Here is a 21,353-nt window from a genome sequence, read left to right as displayed (position 1 = left end):
CTCTTCTTCAGTCCAGAAAACTGGCGACCTCTATGGCGTATATTAGGGTCTGAAAACTGAAGTTTGGTGTCTGCAGCAGGGGTTGTCCAAGAGTTTGGCATACAACTCACTTCGTGTGCAGGTGGCTGCCTTGGGTGTGCTTAGAGGCAGGGTTCAGGGTAGGACTCTGTCTGCTCATCCGGATGTGCTACGGTTTCTCAAAGGGGCTAAGCTGTTACGTCCTCCGGTGCAAAAGATCTGCCCGGATTGGAATCTCAACCTGGTACTTCATGTCTTTTGTGGACCTCCCTTTGAACCCTTGAAAAGAGCAACCCTGAAGGATTTGACTCTGAAAGTGATCTTTTTGGTAGCTGTTTGTTCCGCTCGAAGGATTTCAGAACTTCAGCCTCTGAAAGGTAGGGATCTGTTTTTTCAGATTTCCAGGGATGGAATCTCGTTGAGAACAGTGCCTTCATTTGTTCCTGAGGTGGTGTCTGCCTTTCATGTTAATCAGACGGAAGATTTGCTAGGGTTTCCAGAGTGGTTGAAAGATTCGCCTCAGGATAGAGAATTACATCTTCTGGATGTGCAGTGGACGTTCCTTCAGTATTTGGAGGTTACTAATGCTTTTCATCGTTCGGATCATTTGTTTGCCCTCTTCAGTGGTGTGAAGAAGAGGACAAGGCCTCTAAGGCTACCATATCTTGTTGCCTTAGGGAGGCCATTTGCTCAGTTTATATTTTAAGGGGCGACAGATTGCTCTCGTTTTGTGGGCGCATTCCACTAGGGCTCAGGCTGCTTTCTGGGCTGAATGTCAACTTCTGTCACCTCAGGAGATTTGTAGGGCAGTGGTGTGGTCCTCAGTTTATAACTTTACCAGGTTTTATCATCTGGATGTCAGGGTGCAGGACGAGCCATCATTCGGGGAGAGTGTCCTGCGCGCAGGTCTTTTGGGGGCCCGCCCGGTTTAGGGGTGCTCTGGACTGATCTGGGTATGTTCAGGAAATGAAAATTGGTTCTTACCTGCTAATTTTCGTTCCTGTAATACCACAGATCAGTCCAGAGGTCCTCCTGTTTGATGCTGAAAGACTGATTTCCTGCCAAGTTTTTGCTGCTTAGTACAGAATTTTTCTGTTTAGTAAAGAATTTTTCTCTTAGAGGGCAGTTACAGGATTCACTTCCTTGTCTTGTTTGATTCTTGCCGAACAAGGTTTATGGTTCAGGGGTATCCAACCCTTAGTTCCCTATGTCTGTGTGAAAGGGTTTCTAAAGTATCTTGGCTTGGGTACAGGTCAATACTGAGGGATCTGCAGGTGGCACTCTCTGTTAAGTAGCAGTGCCTCAAAGTTTTGTTCTCTGCCTCCAGCTGCTGGAAGGGATGCATAACCCCACTGGTCTGGACTGATCTGTGGTATTACAAGAACGAAAATTAGCAGGTAAGAACCAATTTTCCTTTATTAATTTTTGTTGGTATAGCCAGGTTTTAAAATCCTTTTTGAAGGCCTTTGTATCTGTTTGTATTCTCAGCTGTTCTGGCAAGCTATTCCATAATGCAGGGCTGGCAGTGGAGAACGCCCGTTCTCTCATGTCCCCAATGTGAGCATAGCGGACTGTTGGGACTTCTAGGAGACCTTTATTTTGTGATCGTAGTATTCTTGATGGTGCATAGATTCGTAAAGTGTCGCCTATCCATGGTGCATTTAAGGTATTCATTGACTTATGAATTGAAAATTAGCACTTTATACTGTGCTCTCGCTCTAATTGGTAGCCAGCTAATCACCGGCCACAGTAAAACCGATCATATTTCCCCTGTCCTTGCAAACCTCTACTGGCGCCTCGAATAAATATTATAATTATAAAGTGAGATTATAGAATGACCATCATTCTAAGCATTACCGGTACTTTAGACCTTCATTTCTTTATGTATAATCATCGGTCCAGTACCATCATTTTTTAAAATTTTATAAAATGTCACTTCTTAAAGCAAACTTTTGTGATATTCATCTATTTTCATAATAAAGCAGGTAAAACAGATTCCATCAATCCTGACATGTTCCGTGTTTCGAGTGAAAACTCTGCTTCAGGAGATGGCATTACCAAATACCAGAGAGCTGAAATAGGAAAAAAAGGAGTCAAGACAGAACCACTAGCACATAGCTCACAAAGTAACATCCTATGCACACCATCCTTTTAAACTTCATTATTTTTGCGGGTTCAGTTCCAACCCCGGAAGTGAATCTTCGTTTATAGACCAATGAACCTTTGGAAAAATCTCCTGTTGACTCTTATAATTATAGTCTGACATCATCAGTTGCCATATAGGCTAAACCCAGAAATGTGTCATAAAGAATCAAATCAGAGAATACCAGTCAATCTCTGTATTTAATCAATGGGGGTTACTGAATTAGCTGTAAAGATCCAGAATTGTTCTCTTAAATTGAGTTTGTAATCCAAAGTTAAATCATGACAGGAACCTCAGACTTGTTCAATAATCCACCAATGAAGATCTGAAAAAGAATGAGCCTTGTCTAAACAGTGATGGACCATAGGAGCTTGTAGTTTTTTTGTTGACAAATAGCTCTTATGTTCAAGTAATCGTGTTTCTATCATCCGGCGAGTGCGTCCAATATATAATAAATTGGAGGGACAGTAGATAGCATACACCACATTTTTAGACGTACAATCTGTATGACTTTTCAAATAAAAGATATGCCCAGAATTTGGATAATGCCAAGATGTCATTTGACTAGTTGTACTACATACCATACATAGGCTGCAGTGGGCATGCCCCAATGGTAACTGGGAAGAATTCACCTCTGATACATTATAATTAGACTTAACCAAAATATCTCTCAAATAGGGGATTCCTTAAAAATAAGATGAAGTTGTAAGACACGCCAGTGTTTTCGGAGAATAGAAAATAAACCCTTTGCTTTATGAGAAAACTTAACCACACAAACTAGATTTTTTTTGACTATCTTTATTAACTTGTTGATTAAGTAACCAAGGTCTATGAACATTCAATGCCCTCTTAAAAGCTGGTCTTAGAACTCGCATAGGGTAACCACGTTGTATAAATCTGTGGCAGAGTACATTAGCTTGTTCAATATAATCCTCCTTGGTTGAACATATTCTCCAGAGGTGCAAAAACTGGCCAACAGGTAGGTTTGATTGTAGAGAATAAGGATGAAAACTGTCATATCGTAAAAAGTTATTACAGTCTGTAGGTTTTTTGAATAAAGAGGTTTTTAATTTGTCTTTGCCTTATAATCAGAATATCCAAAAATGGTAAATGGTCTGTATGAAAGGACATGGCAAATTGCAGATGTGGGTCCAACGAGTTAAGCCAGTTTGAAAAAAGATGTAACTTTTCAAAAGAGGATTGCCATAAGAAAAAGATGTCATCTATATACCTAGTGTAACAACCTGAATGCCAAAGGTGATCACAATATGTTAAAGACGCTTGTTTTTAAAGTTGACCAGTCATAATAGGCTTCATCGTGGGAGCAAGGTTGCTGTATGACTCTGCCTTATTTTTAATCATCGGTCAAATGTCAGTGACAATGTATATTTTTTAAGAACTTTCAAATTTGCTCAGTGAATGTAGTTTATCTTAAAAATCACTGCTGGTTTACATAGCTCTGAAGCCTTTAGATCTTATCACGCCCGACATGGGTCCATGTTTCGAACGATGCCGTTCTTTGTCAAGGGCTTAATAACAGCGTCTACAAAGTAGAAAGGATATGTTATCTTAAAGCTTTATGTGTGAAAATATCATGAATATAAAATACAAGCAAATAAATTCAGTTAGGCAAAATCTCTTGAATTTAAGTAGCAGCTGATGAACTTATTGTATTTCTATTTCTATGAACTTATTGTATTTCATTGTAAGACATATTTTGTCATTGTTTTCTACTTGTTATAATGTAAACCGGAGTGATAAGTAATTCTGTTACCTGAACTTCGGTATAAAAAAAGTTATAAATAAATAAATAAAATAAATTTCTAGTCTTTTAAATCTTAAACATGGCGTTCCCGTATTCTGTTTCCTGTGACAGCGCCGGAAACGCCAACCTTATAAACATGCAGAAGTGTCATCATTAGTGACCATGAAAAAAGAAATGGCTGGTGTGTTATAGTGTATATTGTCACCACAATGTGATTTCTAGAAAGAATCCGTGTAAAAATATACTATTATATAGAGGAAAAGACCTCAGCACTGGTAATTATCTGAAAGGTTTATCAGGATTTCTACCAGTTGTTACAATCACGGGTCAAAAACCTCTAAATAGAATTTTATCTTTTATTGAAAACCAAATTTTATCTTCTTTTTTTGTTTTTAATAAAATGATCCAAAGTGTATTCAATTGAATTTTGTATTGATGTTACCAAATTTTTCTTGAGAAACTTTAATTCTCTTTTTGGAAGATATTCTTGCTTCCACTGATACGTTTCTCTTATGAATCACTTTTTTTACTTTAGATCAGTATCAATCATTGCGGTTTCAAATACACTGCCCGTGCAATGATATTAAAATCCAAGTTGCTTTCTCTGTGACACCCGGCTGGGCTGTAGTGAATTGCTTTCTCTATGACGCCCGGCTGGGCTATAGTCAAATAATGAAATACATTTTAAATTTCTTAAGTACTACAGAAAGTTACTATAGGGACAACTTAGAACTTATTTTATAAAGTGCAACATTTTCTTTTGTAACTTAGCTTTGTTTGTGCTGAAAGAACGCCAGAAGCACCAGATGGTCTGTTCAATTGCTGAGCTTTAAATGCGTTGAAGAGACGCCAAGAACGCCGACGTACGTTTCGCAGATATGCTGCTTTAGGGCACTATCGCCTCTGGACAAATCATCTTTAAAGACAAAAGACGTAATCTGTAATGTCATAACTAATAAAATTCTTTAACATGAAAACATTTTTTCTCACTTACTAGTTCTGTCCCGATCAAGTTAAGATCTCCGGGCTTTGAATAATGGTGACTACGTGCTTTTTCACAAATTGTTGTTTATAGGTTACTCACAGGAGACGTAGTGACATCATTTTTTACACAGGTGTGTTATTAAATGTTTGCTGAATTAGAGACTCGACCAATCTATTTTGCTGTTCAGTCCTGTGGGTTCTTCATTCCGTAATCTAAAAATCCATTGTTGTTCTTTATGGTATAGTAATTTAGCTCTGTCTCCTCCTCTAACATGTGGTTTAACCTGATCTGTAACAAACCAGTTAAGTTGTTGAAAGGTATGTTTGAATTGATCACAATGAGAGACGAGAGGTGCATTTTTTCTATGATTTTTAACACAGCTTCTGTGCTCACTAATACGCTTCCTAAATGTTCTTGTTGTTTGACCCACATACAGACGAAAACAGGGGCAGACAATGATATAAACTACATATGATGTTCCACAAGTGTAATTCTTGTTTGTTTATATCTCTGATTTGTAATCGTATTTGTGATTTCTTTTAATTGTAATGTTTGTGAACATATAGAACAATGTCCGCATTTAAAGTGACAGTAACATTTATTTCCTTCAATCGAAGTTTGATGTTTCTCTTCTTCAGGTAAAAAAGCTGGACATAGCATTTCCTTCAAATTTTGCTTACCTGAGAAAGCCATTCTAAAGTCTAGGTCTTGGAAACCATCAATGGTTTGAATGAGAGACCAATGTGAACGAATGCTTTTTATTATCTGTCTGCTCAATGGGGAATACCGGGTAACACAAGTGGCCAGTGTATCATCTTGTGCTGAATTTTTTACTTTTATGTAAATAAGATCTTCCCTATCACTGTATAAAGCTCTTTTGTACCCCGTTTTAATACTTTTAGTGGGATAGCCTCTGGCTTTGAATTGTTGCATTAATTCCAGAGATTTTTCTTTAAAGACATTTTTATCAGAACAGTTTCTTCTGTATCTGAAAAATTGTGATACTGGAAGGCTGATTTTAAGAGGTAATGGATGGGAGCTTGAGAAGTGCAAATAGGTGTTCCTATCTGTAAGTTTCTTGAAAACACTAGTGGAAATATCTCCATCTTCTGTCTTGCTGATAACTAAATCCAAAAATGGGATGTTCTCAAAATCGTAGTTCAATGTGAATTGTATATTTTCTTCACAACTATTGAGCCACTTGTGAAACAGTTGTAGATCTTTGATAGAACTATCCCATATTACAAAGATGTCATCAATGTAATGTATATAAAAATTCAAGCAATTAGAGAAGGGTGAATTATTGATCCATTGTGTTTCAAAGTTCATCATATATAAATTTGCAATGCTTGGAGCCATGGTTGCTCCCATCACAGTTCCAGAAATTTGTTGGTAATATGTATTTTGAGAAATGAAAACAATATTTTTCAATGCCAATTCTGCCAGTGTAAAATAAAATGTGTGGAAACCTTATGGGGACGTGGTCTATTGTTCAAAAATTGTGTGAGAACAGATAAAGCTTGAGTCTGTGGAATCGGAAGTGTAGAGAGATTTAATGTCCATGGTAACGAACCAAATCGGCTGATGTTATAGTCCAGAGATTCAAACATGCAAAGAAGATATGATGTATCTCTTATATAATATCTACCTTGTTGTACAAATTCCCTTAAATGACAGTCCACATACTGAGAAAGTGGTTCAAGTAAGGAATCATTAGAGGAAATGATGGGTCTTCCTGGTGGATTAGATAATCCTTTGTGTACTTTGGGTAAAGTATAGATTTATTTATTTTTATTTAAAATTTTTATATACCGAAATTCATGTAGACAATTACATATCACTTCGGTTTACAGTATAACATAAACTAGCATGTAAGAATGCTTTTACATATAACAGGTATAAGATAACTTGGTGCCAAGTAACAGATGGTGGAAGTTCTTGGGTGCTTAGGATTTAAATATCGATGTTCCTTATTGGTTATAAATCCTTCTTCTTTTACCATGTCTGTAATCATCTTGATCTTGCTTTGTAGTGACTTAGTGGGATTACTTTGTAATTTACAGTACGTAGTCGTGTCACTCAATTGTCTGTGAATTTCAGCAATATAATCGTTCTTATTCATGATTACTATCGAGCCTCCTTTATCAGCAGGTTTGATTGTGATTGTTTTATCTCTTGATAAAGTTGAGAGAATTTTCCTTGAACGTTGATCCAGATTATTGTGAAACAGTTGTAGATCTGTTTCACAATAATCTGTTTAACCTTTTTCTCAAGATTTTCCACCTCTTTAAGTACAAGACATTGAAAACTCTATCAGAGGATATATTGGACCAGGAGGTATCCATGTAGGAGGACTTTTGACCAATGAGGCATCTATTGTATCACTTGGAAATTTTTGAAAATAATTTTTCAAGGTTAGCGTTCTGATAAATTTATTTAACATTTCTGCCTCTTGGATTAATATGAACTAATTCAATGACACGCCATTTGATATCTTGAAAGCTGTGTTGGTATTGAATACAATGGGATACAATCGGGGCTTGAAGTTTAGTAGCTAAACAGCTACGATGTTCTGTGTTATTGAATTAGTTCATTGATGGCTTGTCATTGAATTAGTTCATATTAATCCAAGAGGCGGTAATGTTAAGGCCATTCTCAATCACAGAGAGCAACAGTGGATTTATAGACTGAACTCAGTCTATCCTAATAGCTTAAATATCGCTGTCGAGTGGTACACATTAATTTGATTGCGATCATTGATGTCACTAATGATGACACCTCTGCATGTTTATAAGGTTGGCGTTTCCGGTGCTGTCGCAGGAAACAGAACGCGGGAACGCCATGTTTAAGATTTAAAAGACAACAAATACAGTAAGTTCATCAGCTTCTACTTAAATTCAAGAGATTTTGCTTACCTGAATTTATTTGCTTGTATTTTATATTCATGGTATTTTCACACATAAAGCTTTAAGATAACATATCCTTTCTACTTCGTAGACGCTGTTATTAAGCCCTTGACAAAGAACTGCATCGTTCAAAACATGGACCCATGTCGGGTGTGTTAAGAACTAAAGACCGGGCGTGTTAAGAACTAAAGGCTTCAGAGCTATGTAAACCAGTGGTGATTTTTAAGATAAGTTATATTCACTGAGCAAATTTGAAAACTCTTAAAAAATATACATTGTCACTGACATTTGACCGATGATTAAAAATAAGGCAGAGTCATACAGCAACCTGGCTCCCACGATGAAGCCTATTATGACTGGTCAACTTTAAAAACAAGCGTCTTTCACATATTGTGAGCACTTTTGGCATTCAGTTTGTTACATTAGAATCTGCCATAGCGCTTAAGTTCAGACATTGGGGATTACGTGATTTATTGTCGATCTATATACCTAGACCATCCCACAATATCATCTTTATAAAAAGAGGAGGGATACAAAAATTGCTCTTCAAATTAATCAACATATAAAGTTGCCACACTAGGGCATATTAACACACAAACATCAATTCTTTACCTTGGGCAATTAAAAATGCTGCAGGCTTATATCCCAGCAAGAATGTTGAGATCTTCACAGGTGGCTCTGCCTGATGTGCCCTCTGTTAGACTGACAAGGCTATGTGAAACCAGGGAACATGCTTTTTCTATCATGGCACCTAACTTTTGGAATACCCTCCATTTGAACTTAGGACAATAGGGTGTCCAAAGAGTTTTAAATACACTAAAGACATTCTTATTTAAAAAAAGCCTTTGGTTATTTTTATTTCAGAGAGGTTTCTGTTTTAGCCACTGTTTTCTGTTTTAACCTCTTTTTTTTTTTTAATAAAGCAGATAATGATTCTGATTTTATTATGTCATGTTCCCTGTATGTACCCGGATCCGTCGAGACTGCTGGGTTTTGCCTCCCTTCTAGCAGATGGAGACAGAGAAAAATTTGAGGGCACCCCCTCTTAACTGGTGTGCCACCTGCAGCTTCTCAGTATTTCTCTGTCTTCAGCAGATGGAGGAGGTGCAAAACCTGCGATCCTGAACCACTTTTAGGTTTAAAAAAAAAAAATAAATCAAATAATATTGAAAAAGAAGCAGTGGCTGTCAAGCAGGACAGGAACATCTCTATGTCCTCCCAGGGGGGTTGGCAGGTCCCAGGGGGACCATCCCCCCCTGGTCGTAGGCTCTTTAGGAGCTTGGGGTGGTGATCCTGCTTGCTCCAGGTTTATAGTACCGAGGGTGATAGCCGGTGGACCGGTTCCCTCCCCTGCTCCAGCGAGAATCCGGGATTACCCTTGCCTCCTAGCTGGTATTGTCTTTAAAAAAAAAAAAAAAAAGCTGCTGGCGGATGTGTAGCTGCGAGTTTGGAAGAGGTTCCCAGGTCCCATGGCTGCTGGAGGTGGTTGGCTCCTGTCGCGCGCACACTTTTCTGGCAGCCGGCATGCCGCGTGGTGTGTATTGTGAGGCCTGCAGAGAGCCGACTTTGTGGCTCTCCTGCTTGGGCCTCTGCTCGAGGTGCTTCCCCGGTGGGGAGGGCTCTTCTGGCACAGCGACAGTGACGGTGTCCAGGCTCCGGGATGCGAGCCACAGGACTGCTGGCAGGGAGAGCGAGGCCGATCCGTTTCTGCTGCATGCGGGAACGGCAGCCATTTTAGATTCCTTTTCATCTGCCGTGGAGGCAGCAGGGGGAGGAGGAGGGGATCTTCCTCCTGTGCTCTCGTCTGTGGATTTGAGCCCAGGTGGTCCCCTGGGCCCATTTGATGACCTCCCAGACAATGGCCTTGGTCCCCTGGGGGGGGGGGGGGGGATGTCAGGGGCCCAGCCAGTTTCTCGACAGGATTTTGTGCTCCTTATGCACCAGGCTTTTTGGTCAGCCAGGCCCAGCCCGGGGGGGTTGTATAGGCCTCGGTTTCCCGAGGGGCCACTAAGGAAGATCCCCAGATGGCTGGAGCCACAGGGGTCTATCCGGGTGCAGAAGGTCAGGGGCCCCTTGGAGGTTCATGCTCTGGTGGAGCACAATCATATGGGTGCCTTGGAGGATGACCCTTCCTCAGCTCCTCCTCTTTCCTCAGGAGCGGACATGGATGAGGTGGAGAAGGCGGTACCCTTGGATGGGGTTGATCCTAAGTTTGTTTATTTATTTTTATTTTATTTAAAATTTTTGTATACCGTCATTCGCAAGAAACATCACAACGGTTCACATCATAGAATCATAAAATCATAAAAGCAACAATAAATTATGGTAGTTAAAAATACAATAAGATATTTAAACAAAATAAAATTATTAATAAAAGGACAGGTAAAAAAAACCAGAAAACTTAAGAATAATCGCTTATTCGTTCTAACTACTTCTTTCCTCTAAATGATCTGTGTAGGCCTGCTCGAAGAGCCAAGTCTTCAGTGCTTTCTTAAATGCCTTAAACTCAGTTTCCAGATGTAGTTCAACGGAATGTATTCCAAATACAGGGACCAGCAATAGAGATGGATCTGTCCCGTACTAGTATGAGGTGGGCTGAATTTACTGACAGGATTTTCAATAGTCCCTTATTGGCTGATCTTAATGATCTTTGTGGGGTGTGAAGCCGAATTAAAAAATTCAGCCAATCTGTTTTTTGACCATGTAACGCTTTGTGTACAATGCGGCATGCCTTATACTGTATTCTCTGTAAGATCGGTAACCAGTGTAAATTAATCAGAACAGGAGTAATATGATCTCGTTTTTTACAGTTTGTTAGCACTCTCGCCGCTGAGTTTTGAAGGACCTGTAAAGGGCGTAATGTGGTTTGTGGAAGACCCAGAAGAAGCGAGTTACAATAGTCCAGTGATGAAAAAATTAGGGCCTGTAACACTAAACGAAAATCATTAACATCCAGCAATGGCTTCAATTTTCTCAGGACCAACAACTTATAATAACCTTCCCTTAATTTCACAGAAATATATTTTTTGAAATTCAGTTGACAATCAATGGTTATTCCAAGGTCTTTAACTGAGTCCAAGAGTATTAATTTAATGTTATTTGGTAAGGTAAGGGTATTATTGGTATTAATCATATTATTTTTAGGTTTTCAGTCAAGAAGAATAATTTTGTTTTTTTCCATATTTAAAGCTAATTTCATATGACATAATAATTGATTAATGGCAGCAAGGTAGACAGTTATTAATTTGAAAGTTTGTTCAATTGTATCAGATACAGGGATCAAGAGCTGGATATCATCAGCATAAATATAAAAATTCAGGCCTAATCCTCTCATCCCGCATGTCCTGGTGGAGCTGGGAATCGTGGTCCTTCCGGAGGATCCCGCCCAGGACACAGTGGACCCAGTTTTGGCAGGGCTGTGAGGTACAGTGAATACCTTTCTTTTTCCTGGTTTGGTTCAGCAACTGATAGTCCGGGAGTGGGATACTCCAGAAGCAGGTCTGCTGGTAGGGAGAGTGATGGACAAACTGTACACGTTGCTGGAGGAGACTGGAGCTGTTAAAGGTACCTAAGGTGGATGCTTCGGTATCAGCTGTCACCAAGAGAACAACCATTCTGGTGTCCGGCCTCCAGGATCGTAAGATTGAGGTTCTCAAGTGCAATTTTGAAGTCTCGGCGCTTGGTATTGGAGCGGCGGTTTGCAGTAGCTTAATGCTTCGGGCGAGTCTGTGATGGGTACAACAACTTCTGAGTTCCAGAGATCTTCCCCCACAGGAGGCGGCGTTGTCGGAACGTTTGGAGGCAGCAGTGGCCTATGGGGCGGACACCTTGTATGATCTCCTGCGAATCTCCTCCAGGACTATGGTGTCTGCCGTTTCCGCTCGAAAGCTTTTGTGGTTGTGCAATTGGGTAGCAGATATTTCCTCCAAGGCTCAGCTCAGTGCACTTCCCTTCAAAGGAAAGTTCCTCTTTGGTGAGGACTTGGAACAACTGATTAAGTCTCTGGAGGTTAACAAGGTTTATAGGCTGCTGGAAGACAAACCTAAGGGGCCCAGACCTTTTCAGCCGACCCGCTCTCGGTTTCAGGGTTAGAGGCGATTCTGTCAGAATAGACCACCTGGGATGGGCCAAAGGCAAACCTCAGGGAGGTCTCAACCTTGGTCTCAGTCCTTTCGTGGCCAATGAGCTGGTCGAGATGCAGCCGGCCAGGGATCCTTTGCGGCCAAATCCTCTCAGTGAGATGCGGCTGACCCATTCCTCCATCCCGGATATAGGCGGACGGTTGTCCCTCTTTTACGAGGAATGGATCAGGATGTCAGACCAGTGGGTTCTAGATATCATCACAACTGGTTACACTTTAGAATTTGCTCGGCCTCTCTGGGACCTCTTTGTAATCTCCCCATGCGGCTCGCCGGTGAAGAGGGAAATAATCAAGCAAACCATCCACAAGCTGGAATGCCTGGGGGCCATAGTTCCTATTCCCAGGAGGAGTGGGGCATGGGACGTTATTCCATTTATTTCGTGGTGCCAAAAAAGGAGAGTTCGTTCCATCCAATACTGGATCTGAAGGAGGTAAACAGGTCCCTCAAAGTCTCATGTTTTCGGGTGGAGACCCTCCACTCAGTCATTGCAGCTGTGCACAGAGGGGAGCTCTGGGCTTCCCTCGATTTGATGGAGGCATATCTGCACATAGGCATCCACAGGGCTCACCAGAGATTTCTTTGGTTGACGGCCCTTGGCTTGCATTTCCAGTTCTGCGCCCTTCCTTTTGACCTGGCAACGGCTCCGCACAATTTCTCCAAAGTGATAGTGTTGGTAGCAGCAGCCCTTTGCAAGGAAGGGATTCTGGTCCACCCGTACCTGGACGACTTACTCATTTGGGCGAAGTCATGGGCCCTCTGCAAGTAAGCGGTGGATACGGTCCTGCGACGTCTGCAGTCCCTCGGGTTGTGAATCAGTCCAAGAGTCATCTTCATCCTGCTCAAGTCCTGAGTTTCTTAGGGGTGCGGTTCGATACTCGTGGGCAAGGTCTTCCTGCTGGAAGAGAGAGCCGTCAAGCTCCTAGCGGCATCGCTGCCCAGAGTCTGGGATTATTTGCAGGTCCTTGGCTCCATGGCGTCCACACTGGAGTTGGTTCCGTGGGCCTTTGTTCATATCAGGCCCTTGCAGAGAGAATTGCTGTCCCATTGGGATTCGCTGTCGGAGGAGTTTCACGTCCCCTTGCCTCTCACCGAATCCGCCAGGTCAAGTCTTGGCTGGTGGCTTATTCTGGACCACCTGAGGAGCGGGATGGATCTAGAAGTGCCTCAGTGGGTGGTAGTGACTACGGATGCCAGCCTCGCTGGTTGAGGGCAGTGTGCCAGTCACAGTCGGTCCAGGGTCGATGGTCATAGGAGGAAAGATCGTGGTCCATCAATCGCCTGGAAACGAGAGCAGTGCGGTTAGCATTGCAGAGTTTTCTTACGCTCTTGCTCAATCGGGCATTGCGAGTCCTGCTGGGCAATGCGACAACGGTGGCCTACATCAACCGTCAAGGGGGGCTCCAAGAGTCGTCCAGTGGCCTTGGAAGTGGAGCAGCTGATGGCCTGGGCGGAACAGCATTTGGCCTTGCTGGCAGCCTCACACATAGCAAGGATTGACAATGTGCAGGTGGATTTTCTGAGCCATCAGAGATTGGACCCGGGAGAGTGGGAGCTCTCTGATGAAGCAATGAGCCTCATCTCTTGCAGATTGGTTCCTCCCCATCTAGACTTGATGGCGACTCAAGGGAATGCCAAGGCTCCGTGCTTCTTCAGCTGCAGGAGAGAACACTGAGCAGGAGTAGACGCCTTAGTGCTCCCATGGCCGACCAACATTCTGCTCTATGTGTTTCCTCCATGGCCTCTAATAGGCAAGATTCTCAGAAGGATAGAAATTCATCCGGAAAGGTAATCTTGTTGACTCCGGTGTAGCCCCAGAGACCCTGGTTCGCAGACCTAGTCAATCTAGCAGTGGACGGCCCCCTGCGCCTGAATCATCTTCAGAATGTTCTGCGTCAAGGCCCTATGTTTTTCGACAGGGTGGATCAATTTTGTCTTGCGGTCTGGCTTTTGAGAGGCGGCAGTTGAGGAAGAAAGGCTATCCTGAGGATGTCATTTCAACCCTGCTTCGAGCAAGGAAGACCGGGTTTGGAAGGTTTTCGAATCTTGGTGTTGAGGGTGGGAGTCTTCCCCCATCAGTCCTCTGTGGCCCAGATCTTGGCTTTCTTGCAGAATGGTCTCTCCAAGGAATTGTCTTTTAATTCCCTATGGGTGCAGGTGGCGGCCTTGGGGTGCCTTAGAGGCAAAGTTCAGGGGGCGACTGGCGGCTCTTCCGGATGTGGTCAGTTTTCTCTGTGGGGTGAAGCATTTAAATCCCCCAGTCTGGCCTGTCTGTCTGTCATGGAATCTGAATTTGGTGCTCAAGGTGTTGTGTGAGGCCCCTTAAGAAGGCCTCTTTGAAGGACTTAACTCTGAAGATGGTGTTTTTGGTGGCCAACTGTTCTGCTAGGCGAGTGTCAGAGTTGCAAGCCCTTTCTTGCCGGGAACCTTTCCTATGCCTTTCGGATTCCGGGGTGTCTCTCCAAATATTTCCCTTGTTTCTGCCGCAGGTTGTTTCAGCTTTCCATCTGAATCAGTCAGTGGAGCTCCCGGCTTTTACTGATGCCGACTTGGAGTCACCTCATGCACGAGAGCTGCGGCGTCTAGATGTCAAGAAGGTTCTTTTGCGTTATCTGGAGGTCATCTAACACCTTTTGTCTCTCAGATCATGTTTCTCTTGTGGAGCAGTCCCAAGGGGCCAGAAAGCGTCCAAATCATCTATAGCTTGCTGGTTGAAAGAGGCAATTGCTTCCACGTACAAATGTCATGGGTGGCCTGTCCCAGAGGGTGTGAAAGCGCATTCGACTAGGTCGCAAGCGACATCCTGGGCAGAAAGCCATTTGGTTTCGCCGCAGGAGATTTGCAGGGTGGCGACCTGGAAGTCACTGCATACTTTTTCCAGACATTACCGTTTGTACATCCAGGCTTTGGACGTCAACAGCTTTGGTGGCAGCGTCATCCGAGCGGGACTCTCGAAGTCCCACTAGTTAGGGGAGCTTGGGTACAACTCAGCAGTCTGGACTGATCCAGGTACGTACAGGGAAAGGAAAATTAGTTCTTACCTGATAATTTTCATTCCTGTAGGTACCACGGATCAGTCCAGACGCCCACCCTAATGGGAGAGAGTCCGCTCGAGCTGTCACTGCAGTCTTTTCTTCTGGTTATTTTTCAGCCTGAAGGAGGGTACAGGTTTTTCCTTATCCTACGTAGAGAGTTCACATGTATATAGTTTAATTGGAGTTCTTCCTCGTCCTTTGCTTGACATGCCTGTTCAATTGTTACACATTTCTGCTTGGGAATTCTTATACTGAGGAGCTGCGGGTGGCACACCGGTTAAGAGGGGGTGCCCTCAAAGTTTTTCTCTGTCTCCATCTGCTGGAAGGGAGTAGTTAAATCACAAGCAGACTGTGATACATTACAGGAGGGCCTTGCAAGACTGGAAGATTGGGCATCCAAATGGCAGATGAAATTTAATGTGGACAAGTGCAAGGTGTTGCATATAGGTAAAAATAACCCTTGCTGTAGTTACACGATGTTAGGTTCCATATTAGGAGCTACCACCCAGGAAAAAGATCTAGGCATCGTATTGGATAATACTTTAAAATCGTCGGCTCAGTGTGCTGCAGCAGTCAAAAAAGCAAACAGAATGTTAGGAATTATTAGGAAGAGAATGGTTAATAAAACGGAAAATGTCATAATGCCTCTATATCGCTCCATGGTGAGACCACACCTTGAATACTATGTACAGTTCTGGTCGCCACATCTCAAAAAAGATATAGTTGCGATGGAGAAGGTACAGAGAAGGGCAACAAAAATGATAAAGGGAATGGAACAGCTCCCCTATGAGGAAAGGCTGAAGAGGTTAGGGCTGTTCATCTTGGAGAAGAGACAGCTGAGGGGGGATATGATAGAGGTCTTTAAGATCATGAGAGGTCTTGAACGAGTAGATGTGACTCGGTTATTTGCACTTTCAAATAATAGAAGGACTAGGGGGCTTTCCATGAAGATAGCAAGTAGCACATTTAGGACTAATCGGAGAACATTCTTTTTCACTAAACGCACAATAAAGCTCTGGAATTTGTTGCCAGAGGATGTGGTTAGTGCAGTTAGTGTAGCTGGGTTCAAAAAAGGTTTGGATAAGTTCTTGGAGGAGAAGCCCATTAACGGCTATTAATCAAGTTTACTTGGGGAATAGCCACTGCTATTAATTGCATCAGTAGCATGGGATTTTCTTAGTGTTTGGATAATTGCCAGGTTCTTGTGGCCTGGTTTGGCCTTGTTGGAAACAGGATGCTGGGCTTGATGGACCCTTGGTCTGACCCAGCATGGCAATTTCTTATGTTCTTAAAACACAGCAGTCTGGACTGATCCATGGTACTACAGGAATGAAAATTATCAGGTGAGAACTAATTTTCCTATTTTATCTTAGTTTTTATGTTTTTATATTTGGTATTTTATTGTTCATGTCTATTGTTGTTATCCATTTTATTATGTATGTTTGAAATGTAAGCTGCTACAGGCTTCGGTATTAGCAGCTAATAAATACAATATAAATAAAATATTACAATTTGGTATGATTACTGCAGGAATGTAACAGGAGATGGAAAAAGTGCCCTGTAAGTCATCTTACCAGCACTCAGGTGTGCTACCTCGTTGTCTCACTGGTGCTGTGGTTGAAGAGCATCATTCCTCCAGAAGGCAGTTGCCCAGCCAGAGTTTTCCCTAGTGTGCTGTGGCCATTCATCCCTGGAAAAGTAGCTTTGGGGAATAACTTGAATCCCGACAGTCCTTTGTTCATTCTTTATAGTATTGTAATGGTTTCATTGTTTAACAGGGATCAAAAAGAAAGAGAAGAAGCTGAAAGAGAAGGAAGAAACCCTCTGGAGGAGGCTGAGCCTGAGCCACTTGTTATGGTCAATCCCTTCCAGCCGATATCTTCTGTAATAACAGAGGTATGAGATAAATTGGAAACCCTGGGCTGATTTTATCATTGTAGTTGTCACTGTAGATGTCCACATTGCTAAAGCCATCACAGATGCATCCTTTGTCTGGAAGTGGAATGTTGTGAGTACTGCTGTAGTGAGGGCATGGTGAACACCACCTCCAGAGTGGCATAGGACAGCAAAGCTGGAACTCAGTGTGAGCAGTCCGGAGAGGCTGGAGCAAGGAATAAGATGCAGGTAGGGCTGGAGCTCTGGAATGAAGTGCAGATGGAGTTGGTGCAGATAAGTATGGAGCAGGAACAACTGGAATAGACTGGAGCTAGGTTCAGGTAAAAGTGGACTGGAACACACGAACAGGGTGCAGGTAAGCGAGGAACTAGATGCAGATAAGTGTGAGACTGGATTATTGGAACTGGAAAAGGGCAACACAGACTAGGACAAGACAGGACTTACCAGGACAAGGACTACACAGAACATGAAACATAAAAGCCCAAAGGCTACTTAGGAAGGCCTTGTGGGACAAGGCAGAGAAGCCTAGAAACAGGAGGAGTCCTAGGAAGTCTCAGGGCTAGGCCAGAGGCTTGGAAACAGAGAACTAGGGACAGAAGGGACCTAGGAAGGTCTCAGGTTAGGCCTGACAGGACAGAAGGCTGGAAAGCCACAAGACAAGTACAGGAACCAGAAACAGAAGGCCCAGAGGCCAAGGAAAAAGCACAGGGAAGCAAAAGTCAGAAGGCTCAGGAGACATGAGATAGACACTGGAAAGGCTGCAAGGCATGGGTGGCTACAGAGCCAAGAAGGAGTTGATGCCAAGGCTTTGAGGGAAAGAACAGACAGGGTTAAATAGGGCCGGAGTCTGGGTGTGGTGTGGGCAGGAGAGAAGGGCTTGGCCAGCCAGGATCAAGAGCTAATGGAGGTCCTTTGGTAGTGCGGAGACTGTAGGACAGGCAGAAGCCAGGGACCAAAGATGTGCTGGAAGGTATGGTTCCAAGTAGGGTTCGCCGGGGTCCCCTGGTGGAGGGGAGGCTGCGCAGAAGCCAGAACCATAACATGGAGGACTTTATAGACTACAAAGCATAACATTAAAAAGCTTATCCTTTCTTCTAAGTTCGTTCAGATGCTTTCATGATTTTGTAGTAACTTGAACAGCAAATTTAAAACTTGTAGCAATGAATTGGAAATAGGCAAGTTTCCTGTCAGTTTCCAAGAGCCTCAAGCTTCCATGATGCAGTGCAAGCAATACCACTCTTTAGATATCAGGCTTGTAGGAAAGGTAATGCACAAGGAACACACATTCTAGGACAAGCAGGATGTTAGTCCTCACATGTAGGTGACCATCCGATGGAGCCCAGCACAGAAAACTTTTGTGAGCATGCCCAGCCTGCTGCTATCCGCACGTCCATGTGAGGTCCCCCTTCAGTCTCGTTTTTTCTGTGGTGCAGAAGCCTCGCGGTTGTGGAGCTCTTAACTCCTTGAAATTGTTCGAAACTTTTTCGAGTGGTTTTTTCCTTGTCTGGTCCCCCTTCATGGTCTGTATCCTTCCGTTCCGGTAGGTACCCTTGTTTTTCGGCTATTTTTGTCATTCTTTGCGGTTGATTCCCGACCCTTGCACCGTGGCGCCCGTCGGCCATCGACTGTGCACCAGCCTCTCTTTTTCGATGGCGTTGTCAGGTTTTCGATGGTGCCCCCAGTGCCTGCGGACCATGTCCATCACTGATCTGCATGAGGCTGTATCTTCTGCCTGGGGGCCCCACACGACGTCCGTGGGTGCTGTTTTTGTGACCAAATGACACTCAAAGGGGTTGGATATGCCTAGATAAAATGAAGAAGCTCTTCGGGACTCTGAAATCTTCCACTCCTGCTTCGGTGTCCTCGACACCCAAGGATCGCGGGGAACCATCTCCGTCTCTTCCCCTGGCAATCCCACTATCCAGCACCCCTAAGGATTGGGGAGAGGGAGATCGATCGTTGGTCTCTCCCCTCCTGCAGACCTTGGGGTCATCGTCATCCTCAGCACTGCGGAAAGACCGGGTTGAGCACTGAAAGTCCAGAAAGCATAGACACCGGTGACCGTCTTGACACGGTTCCAGTTCAGGAGTGGCATTGGCGGCTACCCAGCCTCCATCGAAGCGGCACCAGCCACCGGAGGCCCCATCCTCCGGTGCTCCCGGTGGCCCGAGGCATTCCCCACCGACTCCGGTGCCAGGCGCCCTGCCACCTCGGGAACCTGAGGGTGTGCCGGCGACGCCTTGTTTCCCTTCATCAGTCCTGACCACTCAGGACTTCCATGAGGAATTGGACCCAGGGTGCAGTCAGCGGTGTTCAAAGTGTTTATTTATTTAAAACCTTTTCTATACCGTTGCTAAGTTATATACCATCGCAACGGTTTACATGTAGGCACATAAATTAATGTAGGTGAATGTGTACTATAGTATATTCTAACAGGTGCCCAAAAGGTTCAGTTACAATATATCGTTAAAGACAATCAATTGTTTAGTGAAGTAGGTCATGACCAGGTGTACCTGTAAGGTACTGTTAACAGGTAAAATTCATATTCATAGTGTTTACAATTACGTTTATTGTGATATATATTGTTCATAGACTGTTATAATGCACATTCTTAGAATAGTGCTGTGTGCTGGTGTTCTTCTGCCTAATCCTGTATATTTTCTATTCTCACAGGACAAGCAGGATGGTAGTCCTCACATATGGGTGACATCACAGGATGGATCCCAATCACGGAACACTTTTGTCAAAGTTTCTAGAACTTTGACTGGCACCTACTGGGCATGCCCAGCATGGCACTAAACCTGCAGCCAGCAGGGGTCCCCCTTTAGTCTCAATTTTTCAAAGGCCAGCGTCGGGGTTCCGTTGGTGCCCGGACCGTACTCGCACCATGTCCATAACAGACCCTCATAAATTCTGTGTAATGTGTCTCGTGTGCATGTGCCTTAATGACACCAAAAGGTCACAAGGCCAGAATGGAGAAAATGGAACTACCGTTCTCAAACTCCGACGCCGTCTATTGCATCGACGTTGTCCGAACCGGCACCGTCTACTTTGCGCCAGTATTGGCCACCGGCCGGTGACCGTCCAGCATCGACGACTTCTTGGCCTTCGACTACCTCTACTCCCCCTCAGGACCGAGGAGATCGTAGAGAGAAACAGCATCGACACTGGAAGTCTCGGATCATCGAGGAAGGAAAATCATCGACCTCACCATCGTCCGAGCTGCCATCAGAGACCCCGTCCAGAAAAGGCATCGACCTTTTCTGAGACCGGGTCACTGAGGCAACCCTCACCGAGACGGGTATCTGGAGCTGCGACTTCGCCTTTAACAGTGGTCACTCCGGCTATGCCTCTGCCTCCTTCTTCCCTTCCGGAGCCAGGGCTGATTGCTCCAGGTCTCCGTGAAGAACTGGACCGGATGATTCAGGAGGCCATCGATAAGGCACAGATTCCAAGTTCCTCTGGCACTGAAATCGACTATCGATCCCATTCCGGCAGCATTGGCACCGCTGCTCTCGAAGATGAAGCGCTTATAACTTCTTTTCCACCGATGGATCCAGGGTCACCGATGGCTCCAGTGCCTTCTCTGCTTACTTTGTCATCGGGAGGAGAAACACCGTTCCGCATTCCCCCATCGGGAGTTCTGCCAATGCCTCAGCCATCAATGCCGATGCGGCCATTGGCGCTACCGATCCATCCATCGATTCCCTCGATGCCTGCACCGGTGCCTCCACTACTCCCCTCGATGCCTTCGGAGTCTAGACCAGGACCTTCAGGAATACCATCGTCCTGTCCTTCTCAGGTTCCTAAAGGGACAGGTGCTGATCCCTATGACACCTGGACTGACGATTCATCTCAAGACACCGATGATTTGCCATCGCCACCTTCTCCTACTGAAAGTAGGAAGCGTTCTCCTCCAGAGGACTTGTCCTTCATAAATTTTGTGAAGGAAATGTCTGAATTGGTTCCCATCCAATTACAGACTGAACAGGATGATAGGCACCAAATGATGGAGTTGTTACAATTCCTGGATGCTCCCAAGGAAATAACCTCCATCCCTATACACCAGGTTCTTTTGGATCTTCTCAAAAAGAACTGGGAACACCCTGGTTCCGTAGCACCAGTCAACCGGAAGGCAGATACCACTTACTTGGTACAGTCAGCCCCAGTGTTCCAGAAACCTCAGCTGGATCACCAATCTGTGGTTGTAGAATCTGCCCAAAAGAGGGCACGACGCTCAAATCCCCATTCTTCTTTTCCCTCCAGGTAAAGAGCAGAAATCCCTGGATGCTATTGGCAGGCGTGTCTTCCAGGGATCAATGCTTATCCCTCGGATCGCTTTTTATCAGCTGTATATGACCCAATACAATAGGGTCTTCTTCAAGCAGATACAAGACTTTGCAGAGGCTCTGCCTCAGCAATTTCAGGAACAGCTTCAAACCCTGGTACACAAGGGGTTTGAGGTA

The 21,353-nt window shown here is 44.0% G+C and overlaps 2 protein-coding genes across 7 annotated transcripts in view; one reads left to right on the top strand and one right to left on the bottom strand.

Annotated features, from left to right (window-relative positions):
• Positions 1 to 21,353, bottom strand: part of STX19 (syntaxin 19) — a 114,761-nt gene that overhangs the window by 46,564 nt on the left and 46,844 nt on the right. The window lies entirely within an intron of this gene.
• The window catches only part of ARL13B (ADP ribosylation factor like GTPase 13B), a 102,936-nt gene that overhangs the window by 63,856 nt on the left and 17,727 nt on the right, over positions 1 to 21,353 (top strand). For all 6 annotated transcript variants that reach the window (XR_003852905.1, XR_003852906.1, XM_029578981.1 and 3 more), the window contains exon 7: positions 16,770 to 16,887. Coding sequence is in view for 4 of the 6 variants with exons in the window: in XM_029578981.1 (XP_029434841.1) it covers positions 16,770 to 16,887 (118 nt within the window). In the remaining 2 variants the exon portion in view is untranslated. The remainder of the gene's footprint in view (positions 1 to 16,769; positions 16,888 to 21,353) is intronic.

Source organism: Rhinatrema bivittatum, chromosome 15 (genome assembly GCF_901001135.1).
Source record: "Rhinatrema bivittatum chromosome 15, aRhiBiv1.1, whole genome shotgun sequence".
Lineage (NCBI taxonomy): Eukaryota > Metazoa > Chordata > Amphibia > Gymnophiona > Rhinatrematidae > Rhinatrema > Rhinatrema bivittatum.
The sequence above is the reverse complement of the archived record's forward strand: the minus strand, read 5'-3'. Positions and strand labels throughout refer to the sequence as shown.